This window comes from Drosophila tropicalis, unplaced genomic scaffold (assembly GCF_018151085.1).
Source record: "Drosophila tropicalis isolate 14030-0801.00 unplaced genomic scaffold, ASM1815108v1 contig_845, whole genome shotgun sequence".
Classification (NCBI taxonomy): domain Eukaryota; kingdom Metazoa; phylum Arthropoda; class Insecta; order Diptera; family Drosophilidae; genus Drosophila; species Drosophila tropicalis.
Genome location: NW_027173338.1, coordinates 12548431 through 12563037, shown reverse-complemented (window position 1 = coordinate 12563037; position 14607 = coordinate 12548431). Strand labels below are relative to the sequence as shown.

The window sequence follows — 14607 nt, the reverse complement described above, 5'->3', positions numbered from 1 at the left end:
ATCTTATGTGGATAAAAGCTAAATCCGTCAGATTTGACAACTGTAAAACTAAGGCACTTGTTTACGCTATTGACCACAATGGTTATAAAGTGCTAACTTTTAGAAAATCAGATGCTTTGTAGGAGCACTGAGAATTGTTTGTCTTTTGCTTGTTTTTTTTAAAACTGTTGCTTTATTTTATTGTTAAATTGGACTACGAAATTTCATCGACTACAGAGTGACTAACAATTAATACATGCACATCTGTGTGTGTTTGGTGGCTTATAGACCGACCAGACACTTTGGTTATGTGTTGGGAAACGTGAGGGCGCCTTTCGCGACTGCTGAGGCTAGTTTCACGATTTTGCTCTAAATGTAGCGGGGAGGTGGTGGTAACACAGAGTGAGGTTTGCCTGGTCTTGCTCTTGCTTTGCAGATAGGATTATGTAAAGTAGCTTAAACATTCGCATATTCGAAAGGAATTGCTTTATATCTTTGTACCAAAAAAGGTTTTGTTACTGGGATTCTTGATCAAAGGAATTGCTCTTTCTACACTTGAAAGTTCAAGTTGCATGCTAGCAAAAAGGCCGAGAGAGACAGAGAGAGATAGAGAGGGAAACACCATGACCCCTCGAAATGGTCCCGGTTAAATTAAAGCGGTTTGCTATTGCCACACACAAAGCGCAACAAAACATTTCAGCAATTTGATTTACAATTTGTTACAGTTACGAGTTATAGTAATGAAATGAATGGCTTAACAAAATCCAGACCCAAACGCAGTTAAAACACAACCAACCACAATCTCACAGTGAAAGAAATAGCTATTTGCTGTACCGTTCAATTATGTGGGATATTTTGAGTCAGAATGTAGACCCGACCAACGCGCTGGTTAGGGTGGAGCCAGCCTTTCTATAAAAATATCACTCATTCGTTATAGTCAGAGTGTGAGCTCTAAAACTGTGCTTTGTGTGCATTGCGAAAGCAAACCAAATTCGCCTCCGCAAACCGGATCAAAATCACGCTTGACATCGCCTTTGTTGACCACATTGTGTTCTCTTTATTTAAACTATAATGGCTCGTATTATAGCCTTGCAAGTACATACATATATCGCTGATGTATTTCTATGTATGTAGTTGAATTAAACCAATTAATTGCCACGGGGCTTGCCCTTGTCGCTAGTTAAGGAAGTTTTACCGTCTAGGCAATCTTGAAACAAAATTCACTTCCTCTTCGATTGGCGGAACAAACAGAACGAGATCCTGCTTATTACTACAGAGGGACTGGCCCGTTACCCAGGTTGATTTCCAGGTTGGGCAAACGACCTTGGAGTACGTAATAAGCTTTTGCTTCTTAATTTTGAAACGACTATGCTTGTGGTTGTATAATGTAGTTGAAAATTGCTTCAGTTGTGTTAATGGAATCCGGTTTGTTTCTGTTTTTTTCAACCTACATCGTTGCTCTGTTTCTTAACTAAGCTTCACTTCAGAGAGTGTGACAGTGTTAAGAAAACCAAAATGAGTTTTAACACAAAGTGTCACTTCGTAGCCAAGAAGAAATCTATTAAAAGTTTTGTTTTTACCAATAAATGGGGTCCTCTTTATTAAACATTATGTTCTTTTGAATCAGAGGTGAAGTAACTCATAGTTGAGGTTAAAAAGTAAAAGTAACTTTAACTAAAAATCATTCACTATGTTCAAGTCATAAAACAAGGCGTGGTAGACTGGACCAGTTATAGTTCCCAGCCGGTTATAGTTGGTTCTATGTGATACCATTTAAATGGCGCACCAGCTTGCTGCATATGTGTATGCATTTCTGTGTAATTTACATGTATATTCATATTCCTATATATGTATATATACACAATTGTATAGTGTGTATTGTGCTTGGCACACGGATACTCCACCTCACCGCTCCACTTTTGCTGTTGTCAAAACGTGAATTGCAGTGCCTCCAGTTCTGACTTTTTGCCGATTGCGACACCGTCACGCCACACTGTAAAGAAGGAGAAGGTCAGCAAGTTGGTTTAAGCTACCTTTGTTTGGCATTCGTTGTATTCACAACGGTTACCGTTTTTATTATTGTTGTATCTTGCAGTTGCAGTTCTGATTTCGTCTGATGATGCCTTAAAATCCCAACTTTACCAAGTCGTTATATCTCCTTGCAGCGGGGTAGTATGAAATTGGTCAGATGTTTGTAACGTTACCGATCCCATAAAAACATATCCTCCTTTTACAAGCATTTATCATACCCTATTCAAGGGTATAAAAAAGCGATATATGTTCGGAATTGTGTGATTATTTCCTGTCGCTTATGTGTGAATGAAGTCTACATCATTAATTTAACTTATATTAGAAAGGCAAATACCGAAAATTACTTTGATTGTTCTCCATAAAAGCATTAGGTATGTATGTGGCTCATTTTATTAAATTCACGCCTCAAAAATTTGTGAGTGGACTATTTGTATCACTACCGCAATAACGGGTGCAATAAATTGAAGTACAAGTGTCCAAAGTCAAGCGAATTGTATTGACAAGGGCAAGTCAATTAACATACTTTGGTATTTGGTGTTGTGAGTTTCAAAGTCAAATATCGCAAAATGTTTGGGCCCATTTCCAAAAGTCTTTTAGAAATTTGGATGGAAGTGTATATTTTATTTTCGATAATACCAATTAATTTCCAAAACGCAGAAATAAAAGCTGACTAACTGATTTTGATTGAATTGTCATTCACATCAAAGGCATTAGAGGCAATCGAATATGTTAAAAATTATATTTTATTAACGCTTTAATTCGACAGCGCAGCCTTTATACCCTACAATACAGAGTGCTTAGATAAGAAGTTGACGTGTCCAGTTGTTTTAACCAAAAATCTATTTTAAGGTTTTCACTTCGATTTTAAAAACGTCCAGCGAGTGGAGGTCAAAGGGGAAATAAAGATGTTAGGTCGATCTCCTCAACTCACATAGGGTATAAAAAATAGGAGCATTCAATAAAAACGCCATTGTATGGCAGGCTTCTCTAAAGTGATATACCAATGAACACAATGAGTATAAATTTTAGATACGAAGGCCCCTGCAAATGAAATGTAAGTTGTAGGTTCGTGTTTACTTTTAGGCTTAAACCGCTACGAAACAAATTAAGTTTTCAATGCCATTATTTTATTGGGATTTCAATTGTTGTAAGTAGTAAAACACAAATACATACATACATAGATAGTCAGTACAAACGTTCTTAATCACTGAATTCTACATGTGCTCACATAAAGTTACCCAAAAAAAGCATATTCTAATACTGCCCATGTCGGGTAAATTAAATTAATCTGGAAAATCAATGTTTGGCGGAAACATTATAATTACCTGTTGATAAATTTGAGCCGCATAAAAGTATGTTCAAAGCGAATGCAGATACTTAAATGGGCGCTGTCAAAGTTTTTGCAATTGTTCGCGGAACCGAGATCGAAAACGAAAACGACTAAAACATTTGTAAGCCACTCATAAAGATTTCGACTGTCGTTGGCTAAAATTTCGTAATTAAGACATTAAGCAGCAATAAAAAAAATCGTTTGTGAAATTGTCCATTATACATTATAACTGCTTGTTTAAAACTGCGAACGAATTTGTTGGTACCTTGGGAACAGGGAGAAACCGTGTTAATCAACATGAACCCTTAACAGCTCTCACAAATACTTAATAAATCCCTAAAAAGAGACTAGCATGGCTAAGGCTTGTTTAAGATATTCTATTATTGAGTTTCTCGTGAAGGTCCTATGTTGACCTCATATCACCTCAACTGTGAAAATAAGAAAAATTCCGAAACAAACGAAAGAATAGATACATATACATACACGTGTGTGTATATGCTGGCATATGGTACAGTCTTTTATTAGTTTGCTAGAATCGTGTGAAACATAGTTAAGCAGTTAATAAATTAGTTAATAAGAATTGTCTATTGTGCTTCATTAAAGTTACCGAGTCTAGGCTGCCACTCACCAACCAAATCGACTTTTACTTATTCGCTTTGTCCGGCCAAGTTTGTTGTTGTTTTCTGTTTTGGTCGACTGATTTGGCCCAGTTCTTGGCCGTTGGCCGTTCGGATTGGACACGGTTTCACTTTCAAAATTACTTGTACTCTACTTACCGTTTAAGTATGTAAGTAACGTCTGAATTGAAATATTCTTAAAATAAGGTAATGCGTGTTATCAATGCTATTCAACTTACTAGAGAAGAGAACCGTCTTTGCCCAAAAACTTTTCATTAGGGCATTCTCAGACTTTGACTGCGGAATCAGCAGTAAGTTGCATTTCAAATGCAAAGCAAAATGTTTAAATTGTAACAACATTTCACAATCACTATAGAAAATACCAGGCGCATGGCAAAGAGTTGTCTGGCCAGGCGGGCTGGTGGGCAGGTGGGCAGGTATGCTTGTGCTGGTTTTCGTTTGTGCACAAGAAAACCACCCAAGCAACCGACCCAGGTATACAAGTAATAGCATAAATTTGGCAAAATATTCCATTGCGATTCACGATGCCAACGGTGGGTGCAATACCACATATACGGGAGTGCCAAAAATCGAAATCGAACACAAAGCTTAACTAAAAAAAGAATAATGCAAATGGCATTGCATCAAGATAGAATGCATTTTTAATTGACTGTAAAGAACAAATTTACGAGAATGTAACTTATTTTCAATGGTCGACCTACATACTTACATATGTACATATATATTCATATTTGTTCAGTTATATATCTATTAATATAAACTATATATAAACAACTTTTTGCTGCCAATCCGATCACTGTTCACTAAGAGCAACTTGGATTGTTATACATTCTCTGCATGGTAACATACATAAGTTAGTCACAAAACTTCGGGTTTGAAATGAAACCCGCTTCACTCTTACTTTCAAAAGCTTAAGAGACACCGTTGAAGCCGAAGTTTGAAACGAAGCAAAAACCCAGCTCCTCTGTTAACTCACATTCAGCCCCAGCTCAGCTCAGGCCTGGCTTGGCACAGCACAGTCGCGTTTTGTAGTTGCTCGGATTAGGACGTGTGGTAGCTTTTGCGCATGGTAAGAAACGAATTTCGCGAAAGAACTGAAATTGCATTGCATTGTGCTTATTATGCCATAGAAGACTTACGCACGAATTAAAGAACGATTGAATGCTTAAATTACAAAGCTCTAAACCGATTCCCAAATTGATGTTGTCTTCAAGGCAGATTCGCGACTATTGCTCTTCGCTAAATTATCGTGCATAAAAAAATCATCAACTGCATTTTGTGGTTCAAAGCAAACGCTGAGTACACTCGCTTTAAATCAAAAAGAAAGTTTTGCTAAATGTAAAAACAGCAACAAGCTAAACAAAAAAAAAAAAAAAAAAAAAAACGTGCAAGTTTTGTTTTTGTTTTGCTGCGTATTTTCTTCAAATACACTGGCCAAGAGTGCATGTACATATGTATACGTGAATAAAGCAAACCCGCTCACGCATAGTTTTCCGTTTACGTTTATTGCCGCTGCCCGCGAATGACGAGGAGACTCTGTGAATTTGGAAAATCTAAATTTCATTAAGTTTGTACTAAATAGATAATTGGGCTGCGTGTGTCTGTGTATCTGTGTTGTGTTTGCTGAATCTCTCGGCCGAATATGCCTAACTGAAAACAAAAACAACTTTGTATGCAAAAATTACAGAAAAAGGCCAAGTGTTGTAATCAATGTGTGTGAACTTCGCCGTCGCCACTGCCGTTGTGGCTGAAACCGCAAATGAAAGCCCCAATAATAGGGACAGTCACTGCAGTCAAATAAATAAAAATAAAGTGCAGCAGCAGCCACAGCTGAAACAAAATCAACAGCCAACAAAATTGTAACAAAAGCTTAAAAAACCAAAAAAAAAAAAATAAATCTGTATTGCAAGATTGCAACATTGTCTTCTTGCTGAGTTTTATTTAGCTTTATATGCGATTGCAACTGAGCTTTTCCCAGCTAAGGCAACTGCTGCTGCTGCGGCTGCTGCTGCTAACTGCAGCGACCATTGTCGCTTTGGTATTTTACATTTTGTGAACTAATCCTAAAAAGCAAGTGCAGTAACCAACTACCAACATCAATTAAATTTACAGTTACAGTTACGACGACGCGCTACATCTACAACAGCCGACATGGAGTTTTCAACACAACGAATGAGTTTATTTTGGATGGTGGGATTATGTTTATTGTTATCGCAAATTGGTAAGTTAGAACAACAATATGAATAGCTCCAACTTGCCTACACGAAAAAGAGCTGAATCACCATATGCAAAAAAGAAGTAAAACTTAGGCAAACATTCTAGTAGTACTTGAGCACAGACCACACAAGAAAAAATAGTGCAAAATGAATGTTTTCTTTCTTATGCACTTGGGTGGATCCAGAGATCAAGACATTAGACTTTTTTTGCCAAAAGTTCTGACTTTCGACTTAAGTTAAATGTATCGTAAAATGTTAACCGAGACTCGAACATTTGGTCCACCCTGGATGGATCCCTAGATGTACTTACCTACATAGATACAATGCCACAGACTTGGGCAAGCACTTGACGGATGTTGTTCAATTTACCTAACAAACAACAATCAAATCGGTTTAGGTGTTTGTTGCAATCGTAATTTGCAGTGGTCGCTTGGTCAACGAACTTGCAATTGCTTGGCCAAGTCTGATGTTGTTTGTAATCTAGTTAAATTTTGATTTCGTTTGAGCTTAGCTTTTATACATTTCTGAAAGTGTTGTGCAAAGCTGTAATACCATAAGATGTACATGTATGTACCTACATACTTTTGTATGTATAATGGAGAGGTTCAATTACCTGAATTTATTATATTTTATCTTTCGAATATAGTACCACGCCACAACACGCGATTCGGTTGTATTAATTGATTTTCGTTGGGAAAAGTGGAAACAGAAGCCATGGTCTTTAATGAATAAATTAATTTGAATTTCAGACAAAAGTTTTGTCGCTCTCACTCAGCCACCAAATCTTCTATGCCAGCACTAGAAAATTCTTTATTATGGAAATGTTTTCTTTATTACGGATATGAAAAAAGACACAGAAACAACAAGACAAACTTGTTTCGGTTTCAGTATTTCTATGGAGTGAGTAGCGATAACAATATCTACATATGTATCTGAAGTTCAACCAGACATCTTTTAATCATTTGTATTCTTCTCTTCACATTATACATAAATACATTCATTGCCAAAGACTGCCGAGAAATATTTTTTTGTATATTCTAAATCAACTCGGTAGATTTCAAGCTTGCCAGCAGAAAAGTATACAATTTAAAACAATAAAAAACCAGAAAGTAGTCGGTTATAGAAACTTTGAATAGTGTCGAAATTGGCTATGATTAATCGATTGTCGAAAAATCGTTTTATCTCAAAAAAAGATGGTTAAATCCTACACCAATATCTAACTTATCTAATACCATACTATGTAAATTCAAATTGTTCACCTGCTCCATTTATCTAACAATAAGTAACATAATATCCACAAAAGTAGACAAACAAAACAATGTCAAGCGTACCCTCTTGAATATAGTGGGTATGTACAAAGCCGTCAAAAAACAATGTTAAAACAATTCCAATACACCAAATGGGATAACAGATCAGACGAAGAACACGCTGGCTTTAGGTGGTATATATTTTAATAAACTTGGAAATGTATAATACATGTATACGTAGATTTGTTAGCCGTATTTGCTCCTCATTGCAATATGTTACTGGAGGGTATCTAAAAGTCGTAGCCCCTACTTTTTAATATGTTTCTTTCTTTATGCTGGGTAATGGTAGTAGACTTATGTAAGTTATGCCAATCAGTCAACCAGCTTATGGCACAAATATTAATTGCATACACAATATACATACATACATACATACATACATATGGGTATATTTATATACATTGACTGAATTGGCTTGAATGAGTTGAATAAGTGTTTGCCCGAGTGTGATTGTTGTTTTTTATATATAACCGAGTAAATTGCGGTTATAAAAACTGTTAATAATTTACAAACAGCTCACTTAATTGTTTCTGTGTATTTAAATATGCCAAAAGCAAGACGCTGGCTGGAACAGAGTTTTTTGGGCCATATACCATTAACTACATAGATACAAATAGTTGCATATTCATTTTAAAGTAATGCACATGCCAAAGCTATTAGTTTTACTCAAGTTCGTATACCCACAACAAGTTACTTAATAAAACCAATAAAAATGGTGACAAACATTAAAAAACATTAAAATTGTTTACATATTTTCCCCATATTATTATTATATTTGTTAGCTTTTCAGAGACACTTTCATTATATACATACATTTATTAGTTGTAAATTTTTGGAAAATTTGAAAATCGATTTGGGTAAAACTTACTGAATAATACAAACACTTTAGCCAAAAAATGCATCCTTTATTAGTTAATTGATCACACTAATTTAGGCAAACGTGTGAAAGTAAAGCCAAAGCAACTCTTACTAGTTATGTAATAGTTGGATGATGTCGTTAAGCACCGTGTTAAAATAGTCAAAGCTGCTGGACACATAAATACGCAAATTTGTAAATATGCATATAAAAGAATATTGAAAAATTTTTCAATGGCAATAGAGATATAAGCGACTGAATGGCTAAACTGTATAGCGTACTTTTCGGACCGTAACAAATTTTTTTTTATGAGGCCACAAAAAATGTTATAATAAATTCAAGTAGGTATACGTATACGTATAGAAAAAGTCAAAAAGAAAGCCATCAAACATAACATACAGCTGAGTGAGACAGTGACAATACTTTCCATTTCGTTGAGTAAAATAAAATTTGTTGTTATTTTCACAAATTAACGAAAGGTCGGTTGGTGTGTTGCTTCGCTGACTTCAGGTGGTTGAGGACTGTAGACTGAAAAGCCTTATGACTTTGACTCAGTTTGAAATATTTTCACGCACTAGTCTTGGAGAGAAATTATACATACATATCTTTTCACAGTGCAAGTCAGTAAAGGAAAGCAGGTGAACTTGTCACTTAGGCAACCGAAAATAACGGTGAAACCCAAAGGCGAACTTTCGCCTTTGTCAACTACAGTCAAGAATAACAATGTGTTAAATTGCACAATAAAACGCCCATAACGGTCTACACGTTTTATTTGTTGCCGAATTATTGGATTGGATATTCTTAAGTTTGTATCGATTCAAAGTTATCTCATTACGCTGGAGTACAGTATGTCAATGTCAGCAAAACTTTCATAATAGGAAAAGGCATCAGCCAAGCACCCATTATTGGTTTCTTTCTTCCTAACATCAGTATTGTGTTAGTGGCGGTGTCATTGCCTACCGTGTGAAAGTGATGGCGCATGCGGAAGACTGACATTAAATTACTTGGTAGCTACTTCAACAATAGCCGGCTACTTTAACAATAATTGTAATTTGAACATTTTACATATACATACTTTTAACATATACACATATGTATGCTGGTATGGTGCAACTTTGGCTTCAGTGCAACTAACTAGAGGTGGTGCACTTTCGTTTTCACACCAAAAGACGGTGCGAAACAAAAGACTTAGGCAACGAACTTGAGCATAAATAAATTTGCGAATTTTTCAACACAGTCCCTGAATTTGGAATGGTTGCAGATAATTTCCGTCAAATTTGGAAATATTTGGTGCTACAATAGATTACAGCACCCACACTCACATGCAACCAACAAAAACCGCCCGATTCACCTTGAAATGCATTAAACTAAGCGTACACACATTCATTATTATTATGACAGCAAATTTTTCCATTTTGCAATACGCTAGCTATTAACAACGTAGTCTATGTTCAACTCTCAAGAAAACCAATGCATTATGGATGAAGCATTTGACGCGTCCATAGTATTATAAAGTATTACACCATGCCGATACTTTGCTACATTGCTCTACTTAACAGTCTCATACTTTTCGCTCTGCCACAGATCAACGTCTTTCTCTCGGGTAAAGCGTGGATTGCGTAAAAGACTTTTCATTTTAATGATTATTTTATGCGTATTTCACATTTACGGGTGGTTGCCTTTAACGAAGGCACACAGACTTAGACTTTGACTTGCACACATACAACTATGTATATATATAAACAAATCCACAACAAAATAAATAGAATTAAATTTACCTTTCTTTCCGCTCCTAATGGGAAAAGTTCAACTAGTTAAATGACGAAAAGGATGAGAATATCCTTGAAAAGGTTTTCAAAAATGTATTCAAGATTGTAGTTGATTTAAAATATTGACAATACATTAACTTGTTTATCCGCTTTTGGTTTCTGTTTCGCTCTTTTCACAGCTACAATACTTGCAAGGTCATTAGTGCACATGCGCAGAGTTCAGTAAAATAGAAAGGTTAATTTATACTCATTGGTTTCCAAGATTTAAAAGGCTTGTTGGACGGATATGCATGTGGCAAGGTCTACGGTCTTCGATATTACAACATCGTTGACAGAAGTGGTAGACATTCAAAATAACATTTCAGATAAAAGAATGCCTTTGATTTTTTAATTCTATTTATAAAGGTGAACTGTCCTGGCGAAGGCAATCAGAGCTTGAATAAACTGTATTTTGCACTTTTTATGAGCATTATAAGTATAATGAGGTTGTGGTTATAATTTCATCTTTTATGGGACTTCATTATAATTTTACAATAACGGGATCTTGCACATCTTAAATACTCTTAACTACTTAAGACAAAATCGTATGGCTTGTCGTTTGAAACTGCGATTTCTTCTGGGCTTTCAATCTATTTTTAACCATTGTGATAAAAAATGATTATACATTATTATATATCGATGAATTTTATAATTTTATAAGCCACGTTGACTTGGGTTTAGTCTTGCACTTAGCTGTTTGATGTTATTGAATACTGATCGATGCGAGGTCAAGTTATGCAGTCGCAGAATTTAAACAAAATACACGTCTGCTTTAAAGTTTTCAAGATCTATCAATTTGTAGATGATAAAATAGATCGGACTCGACAGTGTCCGATTTGTTAATAATAATTACCCAGCAGTCAAGGCATTTACATGTTCACCTTAAATTATCTGATGGGTGGGGCTGCGCCTCAGCAAGCTTTTTGCACCGTGGGAAAATTGTTTGTGTTTGCTGGACAAAGCAATCACGCCCATCTGACAGAAAAAGCTATGAATTAATGATTGTATTACAATTCAAACTAAATTATCCGCATAAATTCTCGTTGTACAGAAATATAAAAAGGACAACTCTTGACATGTGTATTCGAGAATGCACAACAATATTGCAAAAGTTAGTAGTGGTAGAGGGCCATAAATTAGCCAGGCCCTGTCGTAAGGCGTCGAGTAACTTGTGAATTGCGTAGGACTTACACCTCGCTGGCAATGGCATTCGCAGACACCTTTTTATGTAGAGTCTACCTTTTCGTAGTTTATGTGATCCTATTGCCCTGATTACATGTCAACAATAATTTTTATATGCTCATATGCGACAACATCCCACAGTCTCCTGAATTCTTTTACTCTTGTTCGCAGTGAATTGGAAAAACATAGCTCAGCCAAGCAGATGTGACACTGATAAGTTCGTTACATGTGTACGTACTTGTTTCGCTGAGTTTATGACATTTTTACTTCACCGATACAGTCAGGAGGGTGATGTTGTTATCGACTATAGTGTCCTTCTACAGAATGACAAAAAAAACTTGAGTAGCCAAATTCATAATTAAGAAGCGCAAAGAGTTTTCCGTGATTAAAAACTAGCCTTGAAATTATTTGTTAGTCACATTTCATATCGAGATATTATGAGGTAACACTGCCTTTATACCCCGAAATGCCGTTTAAAGTTTCGCATATTTAATCAAATAGTCTTAAAAATGTTAGATCAACGCAACACAATCAAGCAAACCGGATAAAAGACCAAAGGCAAATAACTTTGAACAAAATGTTGTCCGCTTTAATGAACGCATGGCACATGTTAGTCATCGAGTTATTAAAAGACTCCACAAAATAATGCGAAACCAAGCAAAAACCCAAATCTTCTACCAGAAGTCAATCAAAATCAAAAAAGTGGTTTACCCAAAGTGGTAAAACACTTTCCGATGTGTATTCTTTGAACATGGTACGACTACACAAGATATATTGTCAGCCTAAGGAACTCGTCTTTCAAGGGTAAGACGCAGAGAGATAGAGAAGGTTGAGCTACATAATTCACAAGTTTATAATTGACCCTATCAGATTTTGACCTTGACTTTGGCTTTTCACAGGTTGCTTAAGTACAACCACAAATATTTAAAAATCAATAGGTACATTTTGTTAACATTACCGAGAATTTGTTTGGTAGTTGGTAAATAAATTTGAGCACAATTAATTTAAGTTATTTGTTATATTAGCATTAATATTTTTTCAACTCTATGCCTTTATTTTTTCTGTGCTTTGTCTTTTTAATAAACATGCACATATTGAGCTGTATATTTCGGATGTATATGTATCTTTATGGCTGTTTCTGTGTATCTAAATTTGTGAGTTGCGGTTTTGTTTGGTCGTTGTCTTCGTAGCGTTTGTTTTGCCAATTAAACAACTTGATAAAAAGTTATTAATGAACCTTTGTCGTAGATTTGAACATATAAATTTATTGGGTTAATTATTGTTGGCAGATTCGAGTGTGGTGAGATCGTTAGGGATTATCTCCAACTTAAAGTGTCTACATGTACTTTTCTTGTTCTCCTTTGAATAGCCACAGTGCTACTAAGTTCTTAATTGCTGTAGTTAAAAGCTTTTTGGAATAAACAAACTAATGGCAGATCCCCTCTGTTAAAAATAAAAGTTGGTTTCCCCACTCAATGTGCGTCCAGATGCTATAGGTATATGACCCCAAATGAAAGCATCATGGTCGAAGTTGTAATTGACAGTGGTTTAACCAGTTGCAGGCAAACCTGAAAGCCGACACAGCATCTTGTAAAACGCTATTTTTGCTCTTTTGGTTTTGGCTTTTTATTCATTTTGTCATTGTTACGGTGTTGACTGATTTTACCTGTTCCCACTGAACACGGGCGTCAACAATTGAAGTTCAACGGTAAAACTATACAGCCTGGATATTGTCGGAAAAGTTTCCTCGCTTTCCGATTAGCGATTATAATTTGTTGATACATATGTACATAAGAACGTATATTGTCACCGCCTAATATGCTGACAAGTATACTTGAGGGCTTTTGTTTATACAAAATGTTTTGTATTTGACTTTATCTTAATGACCAAACCGTAGATCGATTCAGTCTTGATACTAATCATCACATCAAACGTAAAGGTCAGCTATTTAGGTAAGGCCATTGCCTACAAATCTAGCTATTGGTTTTCTCATCTGTCTTGCGCAGGCATAAATTGTTTCTATCATAAACTAGTCAGCAACTTTGATTTTTAGAATTTAGTGTGTGTCAGACATAGCTAAAATGTGAAATGATTTAATCAAAGAGAGTTTGCTTTTGCAAAACTCCATTAGATCGTCGACTTTCAAAGTCCTTCAAATAGCGAATTCTTACAAGACCTATAATTAACAATTCCCTGTTACTTTATGCTTTACAATTGGTACCATGGCGGACATGCGACTTTGTTTCAATTGCTTGCTGGGTTTGGCAATCAAACAGACCATTAGCCTTAAAAGGCTTTTAGATCTTAAATGCTCTGAGTCATACCAATCGCCACGATGACAGTCGCATTTGATTGCATAATAATATTATTTTAACATGTTGTAATCGGTTTTATTCGCAGTATATGAATACATATGTATAAAATAAAGGGTAAAAATGGGTTATAATTAAGGAATTCTGATCAAGAACCCCTGTCCGCTGGTTTCGCTGATTGCTACTGAACCTAAAGCAAACCAATGTATAATAGTCGTTTACATAAACAAAAAAATATTGTTCTTTATGCTTTTATTGCTTTGTTAATGTGTAATTATTTTGAAAACTTTTTGTCGTAGAATTTTTTCCTAAGCCAGTTACCGCAGACTCAACTTGGCTACAATGCTAACGCCGACACAGACTGGGACTGCCTGACGGTTTGTTGTAGAGACAATAATTGTTTCTGTCTTTTGGTATATGTTGGCGTCGTTCTCTTGCACAATCGCCTCAACTCGCGATACTATCGCCATTTATAGGCCGCTGCTCTGCTAAGGCGTTGGAGTGACCCTGAAATCGTTTCTAAATCTTGTTTCTGAGAACGTTATTCAATAGTGGTTAGCAACAAAGCATATTTAATCTACTTAATGCCTACATACAAAAATACAACCTTATTAAAATGTCATTTGTATAAGTAGCTAGAGTAAACTTCATGTTTTATTTACCCCTATAGTTGAACTGTGACGGGCAAAACGTTTAATTTTTTGGGTGCTTTATTTAATTAAGTCGCACGAAATGGGCACAAGGATCATTAAGATAATGTATCTAGAAACATGCAAGTCAGTGAACCAACTCTGTGTGGTAGTACTTTGAATATATATTGGTTTCACTTTAAGCCCAAAACCGTTGGCACACCCAAAAAGTGCTGCGGTTCCATATTCGCAAGCCATTCACTTTTAGATTCTATTTAATGCCAACTTACAACAATTTGTGGGTTTGGACAGTTTCGTA

At 35.7% G+C, this 14607-nt stretch overlaps 1 protein-coding gene across 1 annotated transcript in view; it reads left to right on the top strand.

The window, feature by feature from the left end:
• Cda5 (Chitin deacetylase-like 5) overlaps positions 1 to 14607 on the top strand; it is a 41827-nt gene that overhangs the window by 7437 nt on the left and 19783 nt on the right. The window contains 1 exon segment of the mRNA XM_068295665.1: positions 6091 to 6199. Within this exon segment, the coding sequence (XP_068151766.1) occupies positions 6091 to 6199 (109 nt within the window).